Source organism: Capra hircus, chromosome 29 (assembly GCF_001704415.2).
Source record: "Capra hircus breed San Clemente chromosome 29, ASM170441v1, whole genome shotgun sequence".
Lineage (NCBI taxonomy): Eukaryota > Metazoa > Chordata > Mammalia > Artiodactyla > Bovidae > Capra > Capra hircus.
This window is the reverse complement of record NC_030836.1, coordinates 49,316,522-49,338,591: the sequence shown is the minus strand read 5'-3', so window position 1 is coordinate 49,338,591 and position 22,070 is coordinate 49,316,522. Positions and strand designations below refer to the sequence as shown.

Below are 22,070 nucleotides of genomic sequence, written 5' to 3'. Positions count from 1 at the left end.
ACTGAACCATGGCAGATGCTAGGCCTTAGCCAGGAGTGGAGCAGATCCTACAATGTCTGGTTGGAGTGGAAACTAAGCACATTCTCTCATAACGATGTGAGCGTGTTATTTGACAAAGAGAGTCGGTTTGGAGGGATTCCTACTGGCCAATTATGGGACAATTTGTATATGCAAAGATAATGACTTTTTTTAAAAAAGGTAAATGACAGTTCCTCAACGAGCAAAAAGTTTATTAGCCCATACTGAGAAAGAATTAAATAAGAAAGGGAAATTCTTTACAGAAAAAATGCCAACTAATCAATTCTGAAAGGATGATGAAGTTAGATCACCCTTTTGCATCAAGAAGTTTGATTCGGGCAAGAGTCATCATTAAATGCTAGGTAATTGGACCGAAGGTTATTTGGGAGCAGTGTATTTACACAGTCTCAAAGTATCACTCCACAGCTTACTCATTAATCATGAAAGGAAAGTGGAGACTTTTGGCAGAAACCACGCGAGCCACAGGATCAAACTCACCATCGACAGAGGGACAAAGTCACATCAACATCATGTCGCCCCCTGCTATGATGTATGACATCTACGTAGTATATTATCCTGCCCCACAAGGCATCACGTAAATGCAAGCACAGGGACTTCCCTGGCGGTCCAGTGGTTCAGACCCTGCAGGGAGCACAGGTTCCATTCCTAGTTGGGGAGCTAAGATCCCATATGCTACTCAATGTGGCTGGGGAAAAAAAAAAAAAAAACAAGGACAGGGAAAACAGCCAAACCAAATCAAGAGACTTGCTGTGAAGAAAAGTCAGCCTTGACTCTTCAAAATGGTCAAGGGCCAAGAAGATACAATAAAACAAAACAGAAAGCAGTGCTGGGGCAGAGGTCTAGATTAAGGGAGGCTGAGGAACCAAGAAAACTAAATGCATAGAGTGGTTCCCCAATTGGATCCTGGATTTTTTAATGAGCTATAAAGGATATATGGGCTTCCCTGATAGCTAAGTTGGTGAAGAATCCACCTGCAATACAAGAGACCCCAGTTTGTTCCCTGGGTCAGGAAGGTTCGCTGGAGAAGGGATAGGCTACCCACTCCAGTATTCTTCAGCTTCCCTTGTGGCTCAGCTGGTAAACAATCTGCCTGCAATGTGGGAGACCTGGCTTCCATCTCTGGGTTGGGAAGATCTCCTGGAGAAGGGAAAGGCTACCCACTGCAGTATTCTGGCCTAAAGAATTCCATGCACTGTACAGTTCATGGGGTTGCAAAGAGTTGGACGCGACTGAGTCACTTTCACTTTTTCATAAAGGATATGGTTGGGACAGTTGGAGAAAACTGAATATGAGTAATATATCAGACAATAGCATTGAATGAATGTGAAATTTCCAGAGTATGGCCACTTTATTTTGAGAGTGTAAGAGAATGTCCTTGTTATTAGGAGATGGATACTGAAATATTCAGGAAGGAGGTATCACCTATAGCTAATTAGTGCTTCAGGAAAGATACAGCTACAGGAAGGCAGAGAGAAATTAAATGTGGCCAACTGTTGACAGCTGCTGAATCTAGGTGTGTGGGTGTTCACTTTACTATTTATTCAACTGGTTTGCGTGTTTGACATCTTCAAAATAAAAAACTGCAGAGGGAACAAACGTTTCCATGAGGTGCACGGGAACGCCCGTGCAGAGCCCTCCGGCAGAAAGGCTGATGCCAGATGTTGCAAGTGGAGCCGCCCCTCACCACCAGGCGCTGCCTGGGCTCCACACCCAGGTCAAGGTCATGCCCTTGCAAAAGCAGCCTGTGTACCATGATTGAGGGAGGCAGGGGTATATGAGAGAGGGTTGGCTATTCCTGCTGTCAACAGAAATAATAAACCAATCTATAATAGGAATAGAAGAGTTTTATTTGAGCCAAACTGAGGATTATAGCCTAGGAAACTCTGATTCGAGAAGCAATTAAAACTGCAAAGTGGGGGATGCTTAAGAAGGCAAAACCCCACCAAATGATGAAAGCTGTTTGTCAAGAATTGTAATCGCAATTGGCAAGAGGTAAGTATGCTTGGAGTCCAAAATGGTTGCCTAATGACAAGAAGAGACCTTGAGTCTTTGAAGGTTGCTGCTGGCAGCCAGCAGATTGCTGTTCTGAGACTGGCCGGTGGTCCTTGAGGGTGATAAAGTTCAGAAAACTCAAATTCTCAGTGACGCAGGAACATGTATGAAACCCTGTCCACAGTGGTCATCCAGATCCATCTCAAATGCCTGAACCATAGGTCCCCCATTTCGATTTTTTTTAAACGGCCTTCTTTGTTTTGAATGGTTAAAGCAGAGGTAGAAAGCCTGGTTTAATAGGCCACAGACGGGTTGTTTTGGTGAGCCTGCAGTTCGCCGCCCGCCCCCATCCCCCATTCAAATTCTCCCTCTGGCCAACTCTGCTACTTCCTGTCCTCGCGGCACTGCACAGCTGATACGTACCCTGAACGCCATCTCTGGCCGCCTTCCAGGCGAGCCCTCACCCGTGATGGCCTTCCAGCCGAGCGCTCTCCCTGATACCCCGAATAAAACTGCAGCCTGTGCCGTCCTGCTTCTGCCTCCTCCACGCCGGTTTTCACCATATTCCTCACTGACGGTTTGGTTACTGATCCCGCTTCCCCGGCACCGCCACCCGCACGTGCACCCCAAGGACAGCGATCTTGTCTGTTTCGTGGGTTGATGTGGACCCGGCAGTCTGTACACGGTTGGCTCAGTGTGCGCTGAGCGCCTTTGAAGCCCCATTGGCAGAAGAGGAAACAGGCTGGGGAGCTCAGCGGCCCGTCCCCCACCGCGGCTGGGGACGCGCCCCCGAGCCTGGGCCGCGCTCCCGGGGCCCCTGGGTCCGCCCCCGCCGGCCGGCGGCGCGCTGGGCAGGTCCTCCGCTGTCAGTCTCGCGCCCCGCGTCTGCCGAGTGGAGCGCGCGGTGGCCCGGAGTCAGCCCACGGGGTGGGGCGAGGCGCCGCGGCCAATCGCCGGGCTCGAGGGGCGCCGGGTCGCACGGGGCCCGTCTGCGATTGGCCGCCTGTCGCTACACCTCATCGCGGGGACGGGGCGGCGATCGGCTCAGACCGCGCGGGTCAGAGCTGGCGCGGAGCCGGGTGCGCAGGTGAGCAGGCCCGCCGCGCTGGTGTGGGCTGCGCGCAGGTGGGTGCGCGCAGGGGACAGCTGGACAGATCCGGGCGCGCGCGCAGGCTGGGGGTGGGCTGGGCGTGGAGGGCGGCGGGTGCTCCGCGTAGGAGCAGACGCATGGGCAGGGGGCGCGTGCGTTCGGGCGAGCAAAGTCTGGAGGTCTCGGGGCCCGGGTTGGCCACCCGAAGACTGCTGGGTGGATGCTGGGTGGACTGCTTTGGGGATGCTGGTCCCCTGGCGGTGGTCGGGAGCTCCCTGGGCGAATCGAGACGGGGCGGAGCCAGGTGAGTGCCTTTTGGGCCGGGGGGCGGGGGGCGCTTCCTTCCTCAGGTGCCCCGCACGAGTGGATGCAGTTTTCTGCTGAGGAAACATGGGGCATCTGTCTGCTCACTGAGAAGTGGGAGCCCGGAGCAGCGGACTCTGAATTGCTTCTAGGAACAGACTAATTGCAGGGGGGCTGGGGGTAGGGGTCGGGGCCCGGCCGGCAGTGCAGGAAGTTGCTCACAGAAGAGCAGTCGCGCCCGCCTCCTCTCCAGCGCTCCCCACTAACCTAACTGACGGAGTAGCAGTGCCTCTTTCTTGGACATTGTATAATTTTATGGAAAAGAAGGGTAGGAGTTGCCCTGGGGAGATTTCAGACAAGAGAAAGGAGGGAGGAAAACTGCAAATGAGGAGATCGAGTTTATCCAAAGTGGGGTTTCCTGAATGTCCAGCGCTGTGCTGGGTGCTCTGACCTAAATTCTCAAAACACTGCGTTCTAGACATCGCCCCATCTTACAGATGAGAAGACTGAGGCTCCCCAGAGGTGCAGTGACATGTGGAGAGTCGTGTACTTAGCGACACAGCCAGGGTTCAAACCCAGAGATACTGGCAACAGACTGGTTTGGAGAGAGGAGTCCTCAGGGCAATGCCTGCATTTACTGGGGGGGAGGGGGGTGGGTGGGCAGGTGAACAATCCCAGCTACCTTGAAGGCCCCCAGGAAGACCCGGCAGGAACAGGCCTGAGGGGGTGGAGTTACCCCACCTGCAGGACACTCTCCACAACAGGATGTTTCCCAGGCGAAAACCCAGAAACAAACATGCAGTTACTTCTTACAATAATTCTCATAAAAATCCTTCTGTATACTTACTGCTTAAAACAAAAGGTACGGATTAATGTAGCAGATTAAGAAAGTAGATTAAGATTAGAAAAAGCCAAGAAGTGAAGTTGCAAAAGAATCTGGAGGTAAACTAATCTGGGGGGAAAAAAGGAGGGAGGGTGGTTGCATATCTAGTGACAGGTAGCTTGGTGACAATCTGGAGAATCAGCAGCCAAGTTCAGGGACTCCTGGGGCTGGACTGAGGGGATTTGCACTTTTAAGAAATAATTTTCTTTCTTTATTTCTGGCTCTGCTGGGTCTTTGCGGCTTTGAGGGCTCTCTCTGGTGGCCGCGAGCGGGGGCGGCCCTCTAGTTGCAGTGTGCAGTCTTCTCCTCGCGGCAGCTTCTCGTGTTGTGGAGCACGGGCTCGAGGGTGCTTGGGCTCAGCAGATGCGCACCATCGACATCCTGACACAGGCTTAGTTGCTCCGAGGCATGCGGGATCGTCCTGGATCAGGGACTGAACCCGCATCTCCCGCCATGGCTGGCAGACTTTTTGTTTTCACCACTGAGCCACCAGGGAAGCCCCGGACTTGGACGTTTGACTTCTAAACGTGATTGTGTTATAGGGAGCATGTGTGTTGCTAACTTTTGAAAAACAGAAACCCTTGCGTCTGCAGTCAAAGCTGCAGTTTACCCTTTAGAATTAGAGAGTTAGAATTAGGACTTGGTGTTTCTGGAATTTCCTTCCAGGGCTCTTGCCTATTTCTGGAGGCCCCAGAAGGGCCCCAGGCGTGAGTTGCTCTGCCCCAACCAGGACCTCAACCCTCTCCACGGCAGCCGGGCCAGAGCTCTCCAGGGCCAAGCTCTGGGAAGGGCCAAGAGCCATCTCTGCATTTGGCAACGGAGGCTCGTGAATTGCACGTGCAGGTGAGAAGATGACCACTCCACCCAAAGTGGGTGGGAGGACGTAAAAAACTGCAGGTAAACTCAAGTATCACTGCGCACATCACCACCCCCTGCCTTGAGGACCAGTGACCTCCTTGCCCCTGGAGAGAGCCACAGATGTTCTCAGAACTGTGGATTGAAGGACTCCCAAGAGCTATTTCAACAGCTCTTTTTATTGTTGTTAAATTATTTTATAATACAAGTACATGTCTACTAGAAAAATTAGGAAAAGGGGCTGGGGGAGCCCAAGTGGAAGGCCCACACTGTTGAGGATTTGGTGTATGGCTTAAAGAAAAAATATTTAATTTGCCTGCACCAGGTGTTAGTTGCGGCAGGTAGGATCTAGTTCCCTGACCGGGGGTTGGACCTGGGCCCCCTGCTTTGGGAGTACAGAGTCTTAGCCACTGGATCAGAGTGACTTTTTGAATAGCTTTTTAGTGATAGACTGTCTTACAGCTTGCCCTTGTGCTGGTACATACCAGGGAACCTTCTTCCATGTTAACCTCATTCTTTGTAATAGCTCCTGGGTATTCCACTGTACCAGGGCGTCATTGTTTTTCTCGTCTCCTATTGATAGTCATGTTATCAGCTCCAATATGTTGCAAGTGCTCCAGAATGGAAGTGCTTGCATCTGCCTTTTCACACAGCCATCTGTTTATATCCCAGGATAAATTCCGACAGGTAGCAACTGAGCCAACCCGGAGGTCTACCCGGCCTCTGGAACTGTCCTCCAGTTGAAGAGCAGCTGCCCAGCCCTCACTGGCCCTGAATTCTATCATTCCTTTAAGTACGAGTTAGGGCACGTCTGTCCTTTTATGTGTCTCCTACTCTTTAGACAGACGCATTTCTAAACCAGAACCTCTGCTGTTCCAATAATGCTCCAGCTGCTTCTCTGTGTATGTTAGGATAGTACCTAGCCCAGCACTCACAGAGATTGACTGTTATCATCACTGCTCGGAATGTTTTATTTTATTATTATTATTTTTGTTTGGGCTGTGCTGGGTCTTCGTTCTCGACTTGTGGCAAGCGGGGGTGCGCTTTGCTGTGGTGCGTAAGCGTCTTGTGCCGGGGGCTCCTCATTGTGGAGCGTGGCTTCAGCAGTGGTGGTGCAGGGCCTGTGTTCCTCTGTGGCATGTGGGCTCCTCTGGGACCAGGAAGCAAACCGGTGTCCCCTGCGTTGCGAGGCGGACTCTTAGCCCCTGGACCTCCAGGGAAGCCCACTACTCTGAATTGTACTCCTCAGCCTCCCAAGTGTGCCACAGGAGGTGGCGTGCCCGCAGACCCAGCTCCGTCCCTGTGGCTCTGTGCCAGCTATGTTCTCCCCTTTCCTTGCCTCAGCTTCCCCATCTGTAAAACTGGGCCCGATGACGGCAGTCTCCAGAGTGGGCTGGGAATTCTGTGGTTCGCAGGTACTGGCAGCTTGGTAGCTGCTCTGTGGCCCTGTGACTGCCATCACCCAGGGACGGCCCCGACAGTATCTCGTGCTGCCCTAATACCTTGCTGCTCCCCCATCAAGAATCAGAGCCTGCTTCCCCTCCCCTGGAAAGGTCGTGGGCTTCTGACCCAGTGTAGCCAACAGAACGCTCTGGGAGTGATGTCACATGCCTTCCCAGGAAGAAGAGGCAGCTTGGGCACCTCCTTCCTCCACCCTGAGGCCTCCATGCTGGGAGGAAACCCAGGCTCACCCACATCATCACATCCCAGGCTGGAGCTAGCCTAGCCAGCCTCCCCAAGTCCCCAACCCACAGGAACACTGAAAGAGGGCAAAGGATGGTTTGGTTTGGTTTGGACTGCACTGCTCGTGGGATCTTAGTCCCCTAATCAGGGACTGAACCCAAGCCCTCAGCAGTGAAAGTGCAGAGTCCTAACCATCGGACGGCCAGGGAATTCCCAAAAGACTATTGTTTTCAGCCTCTGCACTGAGAAAAGATGAGTTGCATGGAGGGCAGCAGGATGCTTCAGTGTTGGGCATTGCAGGGGCATCCGCCTTAGACCTGGGCCAGGCTGAGCTTCACCCTGACACCCTGCATGAGCCCACCCTCCTGAGGCCTGGGTGGTGCTGACGGTGGTCTTGGCAGTGGCTGCCTCTCTGGGAAGAACTCCAGCAGCTTGGGAGGGGCTCTGAGCACCTGGCCCTGGGACTTCGTTTACCCCACAGGGTGGGTTACTTTGTAGATGAGGAAACTGAGGCTAGTGAGCAGAAGGAGCAGCTCACGGTCACCCACTTTGGGTTCCAAGTGGTGATGTGTTGGCAGCAGACCTGATCCTGCAGGGAGCTCACAGCCTTGCCAGTGGCATCGGGGCCTCCTGGGCGTCACCGTGCCATCCCATCTCTGCCATGCTTCTGCACCTCTGATGCTTCTCCAAACACCAAATCCTCAAGATGCCAAAAGGGCTGCCACAGGACTTAAGTCATCTGTTGCACAGGTCCTGGGCTGTTGATGGTGGTGTTCTCAGCTAGGAACGCTGAAGGCACTCACCTGGCCTGCTTAACTATGAGAAGCCCCATAGACCCTGCTCCCACTGGGACCACGAAGTGGCCAGACCGGCCCTTGTGGTTCTTATGATTGCAGGACACCATCAGCAAAAGCCATTACGGAAGGTTGAGGAACAAGGTTTATTACTCACAGGTCCTGTGGGTACTTGCCTGCCTGCATCCATTCAGCCACACTGTGTGGGTGGAAAGAGGATGAGTGTGGGCCTGGAGCCCTGCCTTTACCAGAGCATGAGAGTGAAGTGTCTAGAGTTTCATGGGCTCACTCTTTTAAAAAATATTTGTCTATTTTTAAACGGAAGGTAAGAGCTTTACAGTAGTGTTGATTTCTGCCACACATCAATATGAATCAGCCATAGGCATGCGTCTGTCTGCCACCTCCCACCTCCATGAACCTATTTGCAGGGCAGCAGTGGAAACACCAGTCACGCATGGATGTGAGGGTTGGACCATAAAGAAGGCTGAGCACCAAAGAATTGATACTTTTGAACTGTGATGCTGGAGAAGACTCTTGAGAGTCCCTTGGACTCCAAGGAGATCAAATCACTCAATGCTAAAGGAAATCAACCCCGAATATTCATTGGAAGGACTGACACTGAAGTTGAAGCTCCAGTGCTTTGGCTACCCAATGCCAAGAGCCGACTCATTGGAAAAGACCCTGATGCTGGGAAAGATTGAGGGCAAAAGGAAAGAGGGTGACAGAAGATGAGATGGTTGGATGGCATCATTGATTCAATGGACATGAGTCTGAACAAACTCTGGGAGATGGTGAAGGACAGGGAAGCCCGGTGGGCAGCAGTCCATGGGGTCGCCTGTGGAACTCAAAGAGCGGCCCAGGGAGCTGACCGGGGTGCCGAAAAGCCCCATGCACTTCCTTGGCTCCTCCCTGGGTGTGTAGGGGGGCTTTGAAGCCCCAAGACACTCAGGAAGGTCACTGGGTCCAGTAAGTCTGCAGAGAACCAGGCTCCAAGCCCAGATCACTGTCTGTGATGCCCTGTATTCACGGCACTCGCTGATTCCGGGAATGCCTAGGGAGAAGATGCATGCTGCGGGGCAGGGGTGGGTGTGGGGGTGGAGTGGGCAGGGTGGGACTTGATCCAGGTCATGTGCACTGCCCAGTATGAGTCTGCAAAGAAGCCAGCTTGGGCTGTTCATCAGTCCACCATGTTAAGGCTCGTCTCCGGGGCAACTCCCCCAGGAAGCACCCCTCATCCGGCTCTACCTGTTGTTTATAAGTGCTTCCTCTTTGGCAGACATCTCGTGCCAGGCAGATAAGCTACGAGATAAGATTACCTTATCGTGGAGATCCGCACACAAGGGCCCTCTTGCACTTTCAAACCCTGGGCACTGAGCCACACCTTTCGCTTGGTTACCAGGTGGGACTTGAGAAAATTATCATTTTTGGTCCTTATCTCCCTGAGTCTTTTCATCACCTTTGTGTGTCCTGCAGGGCTGTGTTCAGCGGGTTGAAAAGGATCTCGCAGGCCTGTGGAGCATAGGAGTCTAGAGTTGAAAGGGAGCAGTTCAAGAAGGAAAACCTGCATTCTGCAGTCGAGCCGCTTGGAAAGAGGTTGGAGGTAAGCACCTCTCAGAGCTGCTGCTTGCTTTCAAAGGCAGCTGGTCCGTCAGCGCTCACTGTCCACTCCTGCCTGATTCTTAGGGAAAAAAGTTAGTTACTTCCTGGACACTACCCTCTCCCCTGTTTTCAGCTATCTACTGCTAAGGGTGTCCCTTCCACATTTATTAAAAATTCAATGCTTATGACAGAGAGGTGCACGGATGGTTCAGTGGTAGAATTCTCACCTGCCGCGTGGGAGGGACACGGGCATCTCCCGGCCCACGCAGCCACAGCGTTCCCTTCTGGGGCTTCCCTGGTGGTTCAGGCAGTAAAGAATCCACTTACAGGGCAGGAGACACAGGAGACCCGGGTTTGACCCCTGGGTCAGGTTGATCCCTTGGCAAAGGGAATGGCTGTCCACTCCAGTATTCTTGCCTGGGAAATCCCATGGACAGAGGAGCCTGGCAGGCTACGGTCCATGGGGTGGCAGAAAGTCAGACATGCCTGAGCAGCTCACACACGCTGACAGAGAGGTGGATGAAGGACATTATAAGCGCAAAATAATTACATGAGCTTGTTTTAATCCTTAGAAAATATGCTTTTGTGTCCAGCGTTAGCTCTTGGCCTGTACTTTTCTGGCCCTTTTGCAGTTTTCCAGCATGTTAGATCAGAGCAACTGCCACGTGCCAGGCTCAGTAGTCTGTGTTTTGGGCTGAAAGATGAGTGGCTCTCTGTCCATAAAGAACTCTTTCGTCTGCCATGTACATCATGAATGCTCCATAAGCTAACCTGTGAAAATAAAGTGATGTTCTGCAGCTTTCATCACTGAGGAATTTTAAGTGAATGTACGGTTGTATTAAAGTGATTCATCTTCACATTTAAAATGAAACCAGCATTAAAAGACTTATATATAAAAAATAAACAGTTCCCCACGCCATCTTAGAGTCCTGCTTCCCAGAAGCAAGTACTTTTTCATTCTCTAACCTACTTTTGTGTTGTTTTTTACCTGCTTATTTCTAAATGATTTCCTTTTAACACCCTCAACTTTACACTTTTTTTTTCTGTCTGGAAAAATTATTATTTACTGTTAAGCCACGTAATGTACTATAATTATGGTTTGGTGTTTTTCCCCTTATATGGCTTTTTATTTATTTATTTACTTGGAATGAATGGTTGCCTCCCTTTTTCCACATGCTAAGGTTTCTATGTACCTGTCACTAACTGTTTTTTCCTGCATGTTGTAACAGAGCCATCATAGTTATCAGTAATTTTTGTATACTCTGCAACACAACAAAACGTGTTGTTTTCATTCCCGGCTCCCCCCCGCCCCTGGCCCAAAGCCATTCATCTTGTGCCACAGTGGGCTGGTTACTGTCTGGTTCACTGCCCAGCTGTTATCTTGGGATCTCCTCTTCTGCTTTCACTGGCCTTTTCTTTAGCAGCTTACGTTTCTCTCAGGATTTTTAAAGTTTTCCATCTTGTCTCCTAGAACCAGCTTGCTACTAGCATGATTCTTAATCCTGGATTTTTTTCTGAAAGCATTGAAGATCATCTTTTTTTTTTTTTCATGCCTGATATTCTGAAACGTCTCCATTGTGAATTCATTCTGAAAGTGGGGGTGTCCCTAGTTCCCTCATATTATGACCACGGGTTGGCTTGTCTCTTGGTACAAGATGAATGGCTATGGGTGGGATGGAGAAATGGAACTGATAAACTGTGCTGGAATATGTAGAGAAGTTATTAATGTGTATGACAGCTCATTAGAGCATTCAGAAAAAAAAAACAGAGATAGATGCATAGAAATCTTAGTGAATAGAAAAAGTGAGGCAACCATTAACTCCAGGAAAAATAGAAAGTCGTACCGAGGAGGGAGCATTTTCTGAAACCCAAATGAGGAGACCTGTAAAGTGTGCTCTAAGCAGAGAAGTAGCAGGTATCATGAATAAGATAAATCACGTTCATGGAGGGATAGAGACCTCTGTGTGCCTGCAGCAGAGGGTGTGATGGGAGCGTGCCGGGGAGGTGGGGGCAGGAGCATGCGGTGGGGGGTTTCTGAGCCACAGGTGTTTGGGTTTCTGTAACAAGAAGGATGTTCTGCTGTTGTTGGAAAGTGAACGGAGAGGAGAGCAGAAGTAGGGCCGGGCGGGAGGCTATTGCAGGCTCCGGGAGTGGGAGTCCCTGCCTGGAATCGCCCATCCAGGACGAGGTGGAGGGTCAGAGAATGAAGGAGTCCAGCCCCGTGGGGGCCTGTGAATGATGGCAGGGAGTTGCAGTGTCTGTTTCTCAAGGGATGATCTCAGCGTGGTGTCTCCTTCCCTCAGGGCCCAATGGCTGCCAAGTCCCAGCCCAGCGCCCCCAAAACCAAGAGTGCCAACGGCCTCACCAACGGCAAGGCTGCAGCCCAAGGGCAGTGGGGCCGAGCCTGGTAAGCATCTCATCCGTCTTTCCAGCTGGAGAGTAAAGTGGGCTCTCGGCGAGAGGTTGCCAGCCTTTGGGATTTCAGGAACCTGTTTAAACGATTCTTTTTTATCAGTAGGACTGTAATTGGTAGCAGTCTGCCAACTTAGGGAGTTAGGAACCCAGAGAAGAATCTACCGTGAAAGCTGATGTCAGGGGCAGTGGGCGGCCTGGTTTTGCCCTCAGTGTGTAAGACACGGGGTCATGGATCTCAGGCCACAGAGTGATGGGGACTTGGTGACGTCCCAGATGGCCCAGAACAGGAAGCCTCTGGACCCGTGGGGCACGGAAGGCCTTCTGTGCTGTGTCCTGGGCCCTGGCCTTTCTGGGGTATCCGTGGGCTCGTCGGCCTTCAGACTGCTCAAAGCGGATCATGCGAGTGGGGTGCCTTGCCTAGGCAGTGGGGGCTTTGGCCCTGCGAGCCGACAGCCTTCGCTCGGGAGGCGCGGGCTGGTGGGCCCGTGGGGCTCGGCGTCCCGCGTGTGAGGTCGGGGGCCGGGCCGCACCGCCCGTGACCGGCTGCCGCCCGTCGGCCCCGCAGGGAGGTGGACTGGTTCTCCCTGGCGAGCGTCATCTTCCTGCTGCTGTTTGCGCCCTTCATTGTGTACTACTTCATCATGGCCTGCGACCAGTACAGCTGCTCCCTGACGGCGCCCGTGGTGGACCTCGCCACCGGCCAGGCTCGGCTCGCCGACATCTGGGCCAGGACGCCGCCCGTGACCACAAAGGCGGCCCAGATCTACGCAGCGTGGGTCACGCTCCAGGTGAGCCCTCCTGGCCCCTGCAGCAGAGGCTCCCCTCCTCAGGGTGGGCCTGGCCCCTGGTCGGGGATGGTGTCTGGCCCACACGGACATCCTTATTCGTGGGACGCAGCCTGGCCTCACCCGCTGCCTGATGGACTTAGCTTTGTCTTCAGGTCAAGGGCCACCTGGTGGCATCTCGGTGTCCGGCTCGCCTTCCATTGAGCCTCCGTGCTGAGCAGGGAGCAACGCTCCCTGGGAGGGCGTGAGGGTGTGGCTCCCTCCCAGGAAGCCCTGTGCCTGATGGGAAGCGTGTCCTAGGGTTGCCCAGCTCCTAAGAGCTGCTCTAGGTCTTGGCAAAGCCAAGGCCATGTCCCCAGAGATGGTCACACAGGCCTGGCCAGTGGAGGTGGGTGGGGTGGGCCTTGGCTCTGCTGTGACCTCACTAGCTTCCCAACCAGAATGAGTTCATCAGAAGGCTGTCTGCACCATGACCTCGGTGAACAGATAGTATTTAATATCTGAACAGACAGTGTTTAATATCTGAATATTAATAATGATGTTATCATTATCCTGGGAAATGGTGCAGGGAGATGCCCCCTGCCCCCGACCCCTACCCGCCAGGGTTTCCTGCCCTGGACGAAGGCTCTAACCTCTGCTAGCTGTTTCTCCCCATGATCCCAGCTTTTGGGCTTCAGCTTCCCTCTCATTTCAGGCCTCTTGGTCCTTTTGAGTAAAAGGTGATTTGGAGCTGTGAGAGTCACAGTAGCCTAAAGGCAGAAACAGCCCATGTGTGCATCAGCAGACGTGGACACACACGTAGTGTGATCCAACCACACGGGGCACTGTTGTTCTTGTGGAAAGGAGTGAGGGTCTGACACAGGCTGCAACCCGGGTGCCTTGAGAACCTGATGTTCAGTGAGAGAGGTCAGCTACAAAGGGGCGTGTCCTGTCTGTCTGTATGCAAAGTCCAGGACAGGCAGATCCACAGAGATAGAAAGTCCATTGCTGGTTGTCAGAGGCTGGCGGGGAGGGGTTGCTGGGAGGGACTGCCGGTGGGGGGCGGGGTGTGGGGCTCCTTTTCAGGGTGATAAGAATGTTCTGGAATTAGTCACTGGGGATGGTGGCACAAGCTTGGGAATACGCTGAACACTGTCAGTGAATACTTTTCAAGGGTGAACTGTATGGAATGTAAGCTAGTGGGCTCTCCCAAAGGGAGTGGCTGAGCCCTGTGGGGAGATGGCGTGGGTGTTCTGAGTGATGGTGACGAGTTTCCTGTTCAAGGCTCCCCTCAAAGCCCACAGTCAGCCTGTGGTCTGTTCCCGGAGCCGTAAGCTCTTCTGGAAGAAGTAACCAGCCACGATCGTGGTTTCTCCTGTTCGTGCGGTGCCCGCCCATTCATCGTCTCAAGTGACAAAGCACGGCCGTGTCGAGGCACAGCCAGGCCCTGCAGCCCGCGGGGAAACCGGCTGGAACATCTCTGCGTTTCAGGTGCTCCTGTACATGCTGCTTCCTGACTTCTGCCACAAGTTTCTGCCGGGCTACGTGGGGGGTGTTCAGGAGGGCGCCGTGACTCCCGCAGGTAACCTGGGGTCCGCCCCCGCTCGCCCCATGCCGCCTTTCCCTGCCTGTTCCTCCTAGAGGGCCTGACTGCCCACCCACCCCACCAACACTCATACTCACACAGCTTCCAGGGACGGCCGCCAAAAGTGAGGTCAGAAATCACATTCCCAATCTGGGAATGAAATAGCGCCCCCTCCCTGCTGGTTGTGTGGTTGGGCTTACAGAGCCTCTCCCCAGCGGGGACACTTGGAGTCCCCCAGGGGCATCGCGGGGGCCCAAGCTTTGACTCACAGGGCCTTAGGGCCGCCTGGTCCATTCATTCCCTGCAGTCACTGAGACCCCAGCCCAACCCACAGAGAGCTCTTGGCTACCCTCCCCCCACCCCCAGCCCCACCAGGTGCCACAGGGGACCCTCGTCCCTTCTGTGCCTCCAGCTTTCAGCAAACTGCAGGCTGGTGGCTCAGCCTCGGGCCGGTTATAGACGTCCTGCGCCCGCTCTCCCCCTCTTAGGGATTCAGCCAGCATGAGCGGTTAGTCCTCAGCTCACAGTGTGAGGTGTCCTGCTGGCGTGTTGACCCCGAGGGCCTGAGTGGCAGGAGCCGCTGACTGGCGCTGGAGGCTGGGGACCCCAGAAGGGAGCCAGGGGCAGTCACAGTGGGCAAACAGCCCCGCTCTCACGTCTCCCCTTTGCAGGAGCTGTCAACAAGTACGAGATCAACGGCCTGCAGGCGTGGCTCCTCACGCACCTCCTGTGGTTCGCCAACGCCCACCTCCTCTCCTGGTTCTCCCCCACCATCATCTTCGACAACTGGATCCCGCTGCTCTGGTGTGCCAACATCCTGGGCTACACCGTTTCCACCTTTGCCATGGTCAAGGGCTACCTCTTCCCCACCGACGCCCGGGAATGGTACGTCCTCAGCAGCCGCATGAGCCCTAGGTGGCGGGTCAGCGCCTTTTTCTAGTACGTCGGGCTAGGATGTTGCAAAGGTCTGAGGACTGAGCATCCTTGAGGAGGAGCTCAAGGGACCATGGTGGACTCTGAGGAGCATCCGTATTGAATGGGTAGCTTTTCCTACTTGGGGAGGATGCAGTTGAAGGTGGCCAAGTCTATCTTCAGTGGCTGAGTTATCTCCAGCAGGGCCATAGGGAAGAAGGAGGGCGGGAGGGGCAACTCCTTCTTGCAGGCAGGGGCAGCCCGTTCCCTCTTTCTGTGAGCCGTCAGTGCGGCCTGAAGCAGTCTTAGTAAGAAGTCTTGTTATCTCGGTGGCTTTAATACGGTAGCTTCCCAGGGAGACCCCCGCTGATCAGTGTCCATTTTCATGGAGCGTTGAGGGAGATAGTTAGCAACCTTCCAACTACCCATCTCTTCATACATCCATATATCCAATTCTTCATCCATTCATCTGCCACCCATCCATCCATTTATCCATCCGTCCATCCAACACATCCACTCATTCACCCATCTACCCACCCAACCACCCATCCATCTATCCATCCAGCACATCCATCCATTCATCCACCCATCCAGCCACCGTCCATCTACCCATCTATCCCACATCCCCTGTCCCTCCCTCCCCATCTCCCTGTATCCATCCGTTCACCCATGTCCCCACCCAGCCATCCATCCACCCAGCCATCCATTCGTCTATCCATGCATCTACTTACCCTCCCATCGCTCCCTCCCCGCCTCCTTCCGTGGACACATTCATCGAGAGATGTTTGTCGGGCCCCTCCTGTGGACAGGTGTAGGCAGTGGGGCTTTAGGTGTGAACAAGACTCTGGCTCTGATTGCATCTTAGTTTTGGTTCCAGATGAAAGCAGAGCGTGCTTGCTGCAACTGTTAGCCCTAGGCTCTTCGGGAGCGTGTTTGGACTATGGCGCTTTGAGCTTGCGTGATGATCGAGTAACGAGGCTGGTCTGCTGTGCCTCATGGAAATAATTTTCTCTGCTTTAGAATCACACCCCCTGTTGTAGACTTTGTATATTTTGCTTCTTTCTGTTTATCCTAGTTGAGGGAAGTGGACATGAAAGTGTGTTTCCCGAGCCAGCACAGAAATCCCCGTGTATGGGCAGCAGGTGGTAGCGCGAGCCCCCAGCTGGGTCACCCTGGCTGATTCTGTCACGCCTATGGTCAGGTGATGGGGGCAACAAAACAGGTAAAATTCGCCCAGCAAGCCGTGGGTGTGGGCCCTGGAGCCGGGCACCTGGCTCTGAGGCTAGCGCTGTTATCGCTTATACCATTACTTGCCCACCGAGGCCCGAATGCGCTATGAGTCCTTGAGAAGAAAATCTCTGTCCAGTCAAGCCAGTTAGGCAGCTTGCCTCCAGGGAAGCTGGAGGTGGGAGGAGGATCCTGGGCACCTGCCCAGGTAGAGTCTCCCCACCTTCATTAGGACAGAGCGAGCATCTCAGCTCAAGGCCAGGGCTGAATGCCGAGTGACGTATCACGGCTGTCCGGGAGGGGCTGGAGGCGCATGCGGTCTCTGCGTGCTGGGCCCTTGCAGCTCGCGGCAGGCCTCCCCCGGGTCTTCTCTCTTGGGCCTGCAGTACCCAGGCCGGGCTGGGCACCTGTGTCCGTGCCAGCCAAGGAGGCTGCTTGTGAGAGGCACTCGCTGACAGCATGCGTCTGTCATTTGTGTTTTCAAGCAAATTCACAGGCAATTTCTTTTACAACTACATGATGGGCGTTGAGTTTAACCCCCGAATTGGGAAGTGGTTTGACTTCAAGCTCTTCTTCAATGGACGCCCCGGGATCGTCGCCTGGACCCTCATCAACCTGTCCTTTGCAGCCAAGCAGCAGGAGCTGTACGGCCACGTGACCAACTCCATGGTCCTGGTCAACGTCCTGCAGGTAGCCTGTCTGGGGCCTGGGTCGGGGGTTGTGAGCTCTTGACACCGACTGGGTGCTGGGGAAACCCGAAAGCCAGATTGATTTCAAAAGACAGTAAGAAATATTAGTCGCTCAATCATGTCTGACTCTTTGAGACCCCGTGGACTGTATAGCCCCCCAGGGTCCTCTGTCCATGGACTTCTCCAGGCAAGAATACTGGAGTGGGTAGCCATGTCCTCCTCCAGAGGCTCTTCCCAACCCAGGGATTGAATGAACCCTGGTCTCCTGCACTGCAAGCAGCTTCTCTACCCTCTGAGCCCCCAGGGAAGCCTCTTGAAAGACTGTAGAAGGGGGTCGGCACCCTTCATACGTGTCTGGGAGGCTGGCTGCAGAGTGGGAGGTGGGGGATTTGTGTCCTCACCTGTCGGGCACTTCACTGGCCCTGGGGACTCGTGTGGCCCATGGCGAACTCCAGTTTGCCACTCAGGCGTGTCAGTGGTCCTGGCAACCCAGCTCTGATGGCTGTGGAAGGACCCCGTCCCAATCCCCCACCCCCAGAGCCATCTCTCTGCTCCCAGCTCCACGGCCTTGGGCATCGGCGTCCAGGACGTTGCTGGGTGCCCCTCATCTGGGCCACGTGTCATCTCAGACTGCCGACAGGGACTCCCTCCCCCACTTATCCCCGATGGCCCAGGCCCGGCAGGAAGTGCAGCAGCTGCCCCACGGGGCCTGTCACCAGGGGAGCTCAGGGACACCCAGGGACCCCATCCCGTCCTGGAGTGTGGTTCCCCTGTCCGCGCCTGTGGTCAGTATACGGCCGTTCCTGTGCTGCAGGCCATCTACGTGCTGGACTTCTTCTGGAATGAAACCTGGTACCTGAAAACCATTGACATCTGCCACGACCACTTCGGGTGGTACCTGGGCTGGGGGGACTGCGTCTGGCTGCCATACCTGTACACGCTGCAGGTGAGGAGTGGGCCAGGGAGCCCCTGTGATGTTTGCCCCCCCCCGCCCAGCAGGACCTTCAGTGGCCAGGTCCCCAGGCATGCCCAGTGCTGCCCTCAGAGCAGACAAGCTGGCACGTGCCAAGCCTTGTCCTTGCCCAAGTGTCTGGATTTTTCAGGTGGGGGCGGGCACCAGAACCTGGAGAAAGGAGGCTGGTAAGAGAAGGCTTAGTGTATGAATCAGCACAGATTGCTGTAAAAAGTATCTCAGACCGGGCGACTTGAACAGCAGGATTCACTGTCTTCAGGAACAGGATTCACTGGGATTCCTGGAGGGTGGACTGGCAGGCCCGGGTGTGGGCGGGGCTGGTCCTCCTGAGGCCTCTCTCCTGGGCGTGCAGCCGGCCGTCTCCTCCCCGTGTCCTCACAGGGTCGTCCCTGTGTGTGTCTGTGTCCTGACCTCCCCTTCTTATAAGGACCACAGTCCTGTGGGTCTAGGGCCCACCCTCATGACCTCATTTTACCATAATCACCTCTTCAAAGGCCCGTCTCTAAATACAGCCACCTGCTGAGGTCCTGGGCTCAGCACTGCCACATATGAGTGTGGGGGACATAGCTCAGCCCCTAAGACTCAGAGAAGAGGATGATTCAGAGTAGCCTGTGGGTCTAAAGAAAGTTCAGGGTGGGTGTGAGATCAGGGTGGATGAAGGTGGCTATTGATATTCATATTTATTCAGATCTTAACGCTGGAAGGATAAGAGGCCTGCTCTCATCATTTTTTCCATTAAAGGCTCTGAATGTTCACACACGTGAGTGGAGGACGTGCTGGGGGGCCCTGCCCTCTCGGAGCTCGTGGCTGGGCAGGGAAAGGTCCTGACGCAGGCATCCCAGGGTGGGGAGGGGGTGCTTGACAGGAAGTGGGGTGCTGACAGCTGAGAGAGGGCCAAGGAGGCGCCTGCAGCCTGGGCGTGGGGATCAGCCAGAGCTGCTTGGGGCAGCCACAGCCAGACCAAGAGCAGAATGAGAGAGTCTGGGGGTAAGAACCCTGCCAGACTAGAGGCTGGGCTCCGAAGAGTCCAGTGCCAGGCGGGAGGCCTGGAAGAGGGGAGCGTTCCAGGGGAGAGGAGGGTGGAGGCCGGCCGGGACCACAGGCTCCAGGAGAGGTTCCCTCGCATGCATCCCAAGAGTCGAGTGTAGAAACCTGCCTGGGGAGCCGGAGGGACCTGGCTTTGCACCTCTGTTGGGCCACCAGCCAGGGGATGGGGCCTTGAGTCTCTGAAAAATCAGGGCAGACTCACCTTGTTTAGGGCTAGGCTGGTGATTCGAGCTGGGCTGGGCAGCTCTGCCCCAGTGCCCGCCGTGTCCTCTGTGCCACAGGAGCCACCTTGGGGAGGAGGGTGGGTGGTTCTGAGGCTGTTGCGTGCCTGCTAAGTCACTTCAGTTATGTCTCTTTGTGACCCCATAGACTGTAGTCCACCAGGCTCCTCTGTCCTGGGGATTCTCCAGGCAAGAACTCCCGACCCAGGGACCGAACGTGGGTCACTTTCATTGCAGGCAGACTCTTTACCGTCTGAGCTATAATCGGAAGTCCCATTATTCTGTGTATTTCACATTCATACTGTATGTGATGTGTGTGTGTAGATAGAGAGCTACGCGTGCACATGCTAAGTCGCTTCAGTTGTGTCCGACTCTTTGCGACCCCATGGACTACCCTGCCAGCCTCTGTCTGTGGGATTCTCCAGGCAAGAACGCTGGAGTGGGTTGCCATGCCCTCCTCCAGGGGGATCTTCCCGACCCAGGGGTGGAGCCTGCGTCATTTGCACGTTCACTTGTTTGATCCCCTCCGAGGCGGGTGCTTCTGTTCACAGGAAAGGAAACCCAGGCAGGGCCGGGTGGGCAGCTGGTCAGGGGCACAGCTGGGGTGTGAAGCCGGGCCGTGCTCCTGGGCCTGTGGTCCGCCCACCGCCCAGACAAGGCCGCTCCTGACCTCTCGCCTCGCCCCGCAGGGCCTGTACCTGGTGTACCACCCCGTGCAGCTGCCCACCTCCTACGCGCTGGGCGTCCTGCTGCTGGGCCTGCTTGGCTACTACATCTTCCGGGTGACCAACCACCAGAAGGACCTCTTCCGCCGCACGGACGGGCGCTGCCTGATCTGGGGCAGGAAGCCCAAGGCCATCGAGTGCTCCTACACGTCGGCCGACGGGCAGAAACACCACAGCAAGCTGCTGGTCTCGGGCTTCTGGGGTGTGGCCCGTCACTTCAACTACACGGGCGACCTTATGGGCAGCCTGGCGTACTGCCTGGCCTGTGGCGGCGGCCACCTCCTGCCCTATTTCTACATTATCTTCATGGCCATCCTGCTGACCCACCGCTGCCTGCGGGACGAGCACCGCTGTGCCAACAAGTACGGCCGTGACTGGGAGCGCTACACGGCTGCCGTGCCCTACCGCCTGCTCCCCGGCATCTTCTAGAGGGGGCCCGTGCCAGGAGGCGCCCCCACGGGGCGGTGAAGAGCGCGGGTCCCAGCCCTGCCCTCCAGGAGCCTCTGCTCACCTGTTGAATGGAGCTCTTGCCCCGAGCACAATCCCCAGGGCTCACACCAGCTGCCTTCTCACCAGCAGAAACCACCAACTTCTGTGTGCAGGTTCCTAGGGCGAGAGGATGACCTGGTCTGCCCGCGGATGACTCATCTCCTCTCTGCGGCCAGACAGTGGGTGTCTGACATCACATGGGACATCCTCCAGCCCCCCGGCCAGCCCTGCCCTCAGCTCTTGCTAAACACAGTAGCAGTGGGCCCGCCAGCTCCGCGGGCTGTTGCTGCACCGCCTGCAGCTCCAGGTGCTGCCTACGTCGCCTGCTTGGCGGTGGTGAGCTGTGTCCCTCAGATTTTCTCCTTTGCACCCGCGCTGTGTTAACACGTTTTTCTGTAGAGGGCGCTGAGGGGCGCTGCACACCGAAGGGCCAGCTTCTGGTTCTGGTTCTTTAGAGACTCTGCTCAGATGACCCAGAGACCTTGGCCACCATCAAGGGGGTCTCCTAGGAGACCTGAACCCCAGCCTTGGGAGGGGACCCCTTTCTTACCATGGCCGGCTCCTCAACCCACAGGGATTCTTGACTTTTAGATGTTACTGGCCTGATAGAGTTAATAATCCTTTATTCAGGTGTACTTGGGAGATATCGTGAGTTCAGTTCCTGACCACCCCGGTAGAGCAAACACAGTAAGTCCCTGCCATACGAACAAGCTCTCCTCTGAGAAAGCGTTTGCAAAGTCCAATTTGTTCGTTAAGTCCAACAGAGTTAGTGTAGGTACCTAGTGGCACAATTGGCTGTTTAGTACTGTTCTATTATAGTTTTATAGTACTTTTCCTACAGATAAAACATTTTTAATCTCACAGGACATAACTTGAAAAGTAGAGTGGTGCAGTACAGCAGCTGGCATACAGGGGCTGGCATCGAATGAACAGGCAAGAACGCTTACTGGCTGGAGGAGGGGGAGGAGGTGGGCGATGGCGGAGCTGAATGATGCCAGCGGCAGCAGGTGGAGGGCCAGCTGCAGAGCCACGCCTTATGCTGCCAGAGCACTCGTTTGCATCTTTGGAAGTCCGCAACTTAAAGGTTCCTATGCAGAGGACTTCCTGTGTCACAGTAAAGCAAGTCATGTGAGTTTTTTGGCTTTGCGGTGCATATAAAATTCATGCTTACACGACTCTGTACTCTTTTAAGCATGAAATAGCATTGTCCTAAAGGACAGTGTATGTACCTTGATTAAAAAATGCTTTATTGCTGAAAAACGCCAAAATGATGACCATAGTCTTATCAAAGGTAACAAATGTGAGCAAAGTTTTGAAGTACGGCCTTTTGCCAAAATGTGACAGAGGCACAGAGTGAGCAGAAGCTGTTGGGGGAATGTCCCCAGGAGGGTTGCTGGACGCAGGGTTGCCATCCATCTTCGATTTCTATAAAAGCGCCACATCTGCAAAGCACAATAAAAGAGAAGTACCCATTTTAAACCTCCCCTGTTTAGACTTCCGTGTGGTTTGTCTCCCACTGGTACCTGGCCGTAGACAAGGGCTCAGGTTTTGGTGTGGAGAAGGGATGCTCAGGGAACATTGGATCAGATGCTGGGGTCTGCCTCGTAGCTGTGGGTACCCATTGTGGGATTCACGGGGAGGGACCCCCACTTCCACCACCGTCGGCCCTCTGCCGGGGCTGCTCTTGTGCGGGGTGTGAAAATCCATTTCGTTTGCCAAAGGGAGAAACTCCATTTGGACCGCCTGCCCCCAGCAAGAGAATGGAGAAACCAGAAAGATGGTGCT

The 22,070-nt window shown here is 54.6% G+C and overlaps 1 protein-coding gene across 3 annotated transcripts; it reads left to right on the top strand.

The window, feature by feature from the left end:
* DHCR7 (7-dehydrocholesterol reductase) lies at positions 3,016-21,768 on the top strand. 3 transcript variants are annotated; one of them, XM_018043426.1, is made up of 9 exons: positions 3,016-3,118; positions 9,113-9,239; positions 11,542-11,645; positions 12,219-12,441; positions 13,909-13,999; positions 14,674-14,887; positions 16,627-16,831; positions 17,645-17,776; positions 19,761-21,768. In XM_018043426.1, the coding sequence occupies exons 3-9, from the start codon at positions 11,548-11,550 to the stop codon at positions 20,223-20,225; spliced, it is 1,428 nt and encodes a 475-aa protein (XP_017898915.1). In that variant the 5' UTR covers positions 3,016-3,118; positions 9,113-9,239; positions 11,542-11,547; the 3' UTR covers positions 20,226-21,768. The 3 variants fall into 3 exon arrangements, with proteins under 3 accessions (XP_017898915.1, XP_017898914.1, XP_013831518.2); XM_018043425.1 differs by having other exon boundaries at positions 3,045-3,156; XM_013976064.2 differs by lacking the exon at positions 3,016-3,118 and adding an exon at positions 4,886-5,150.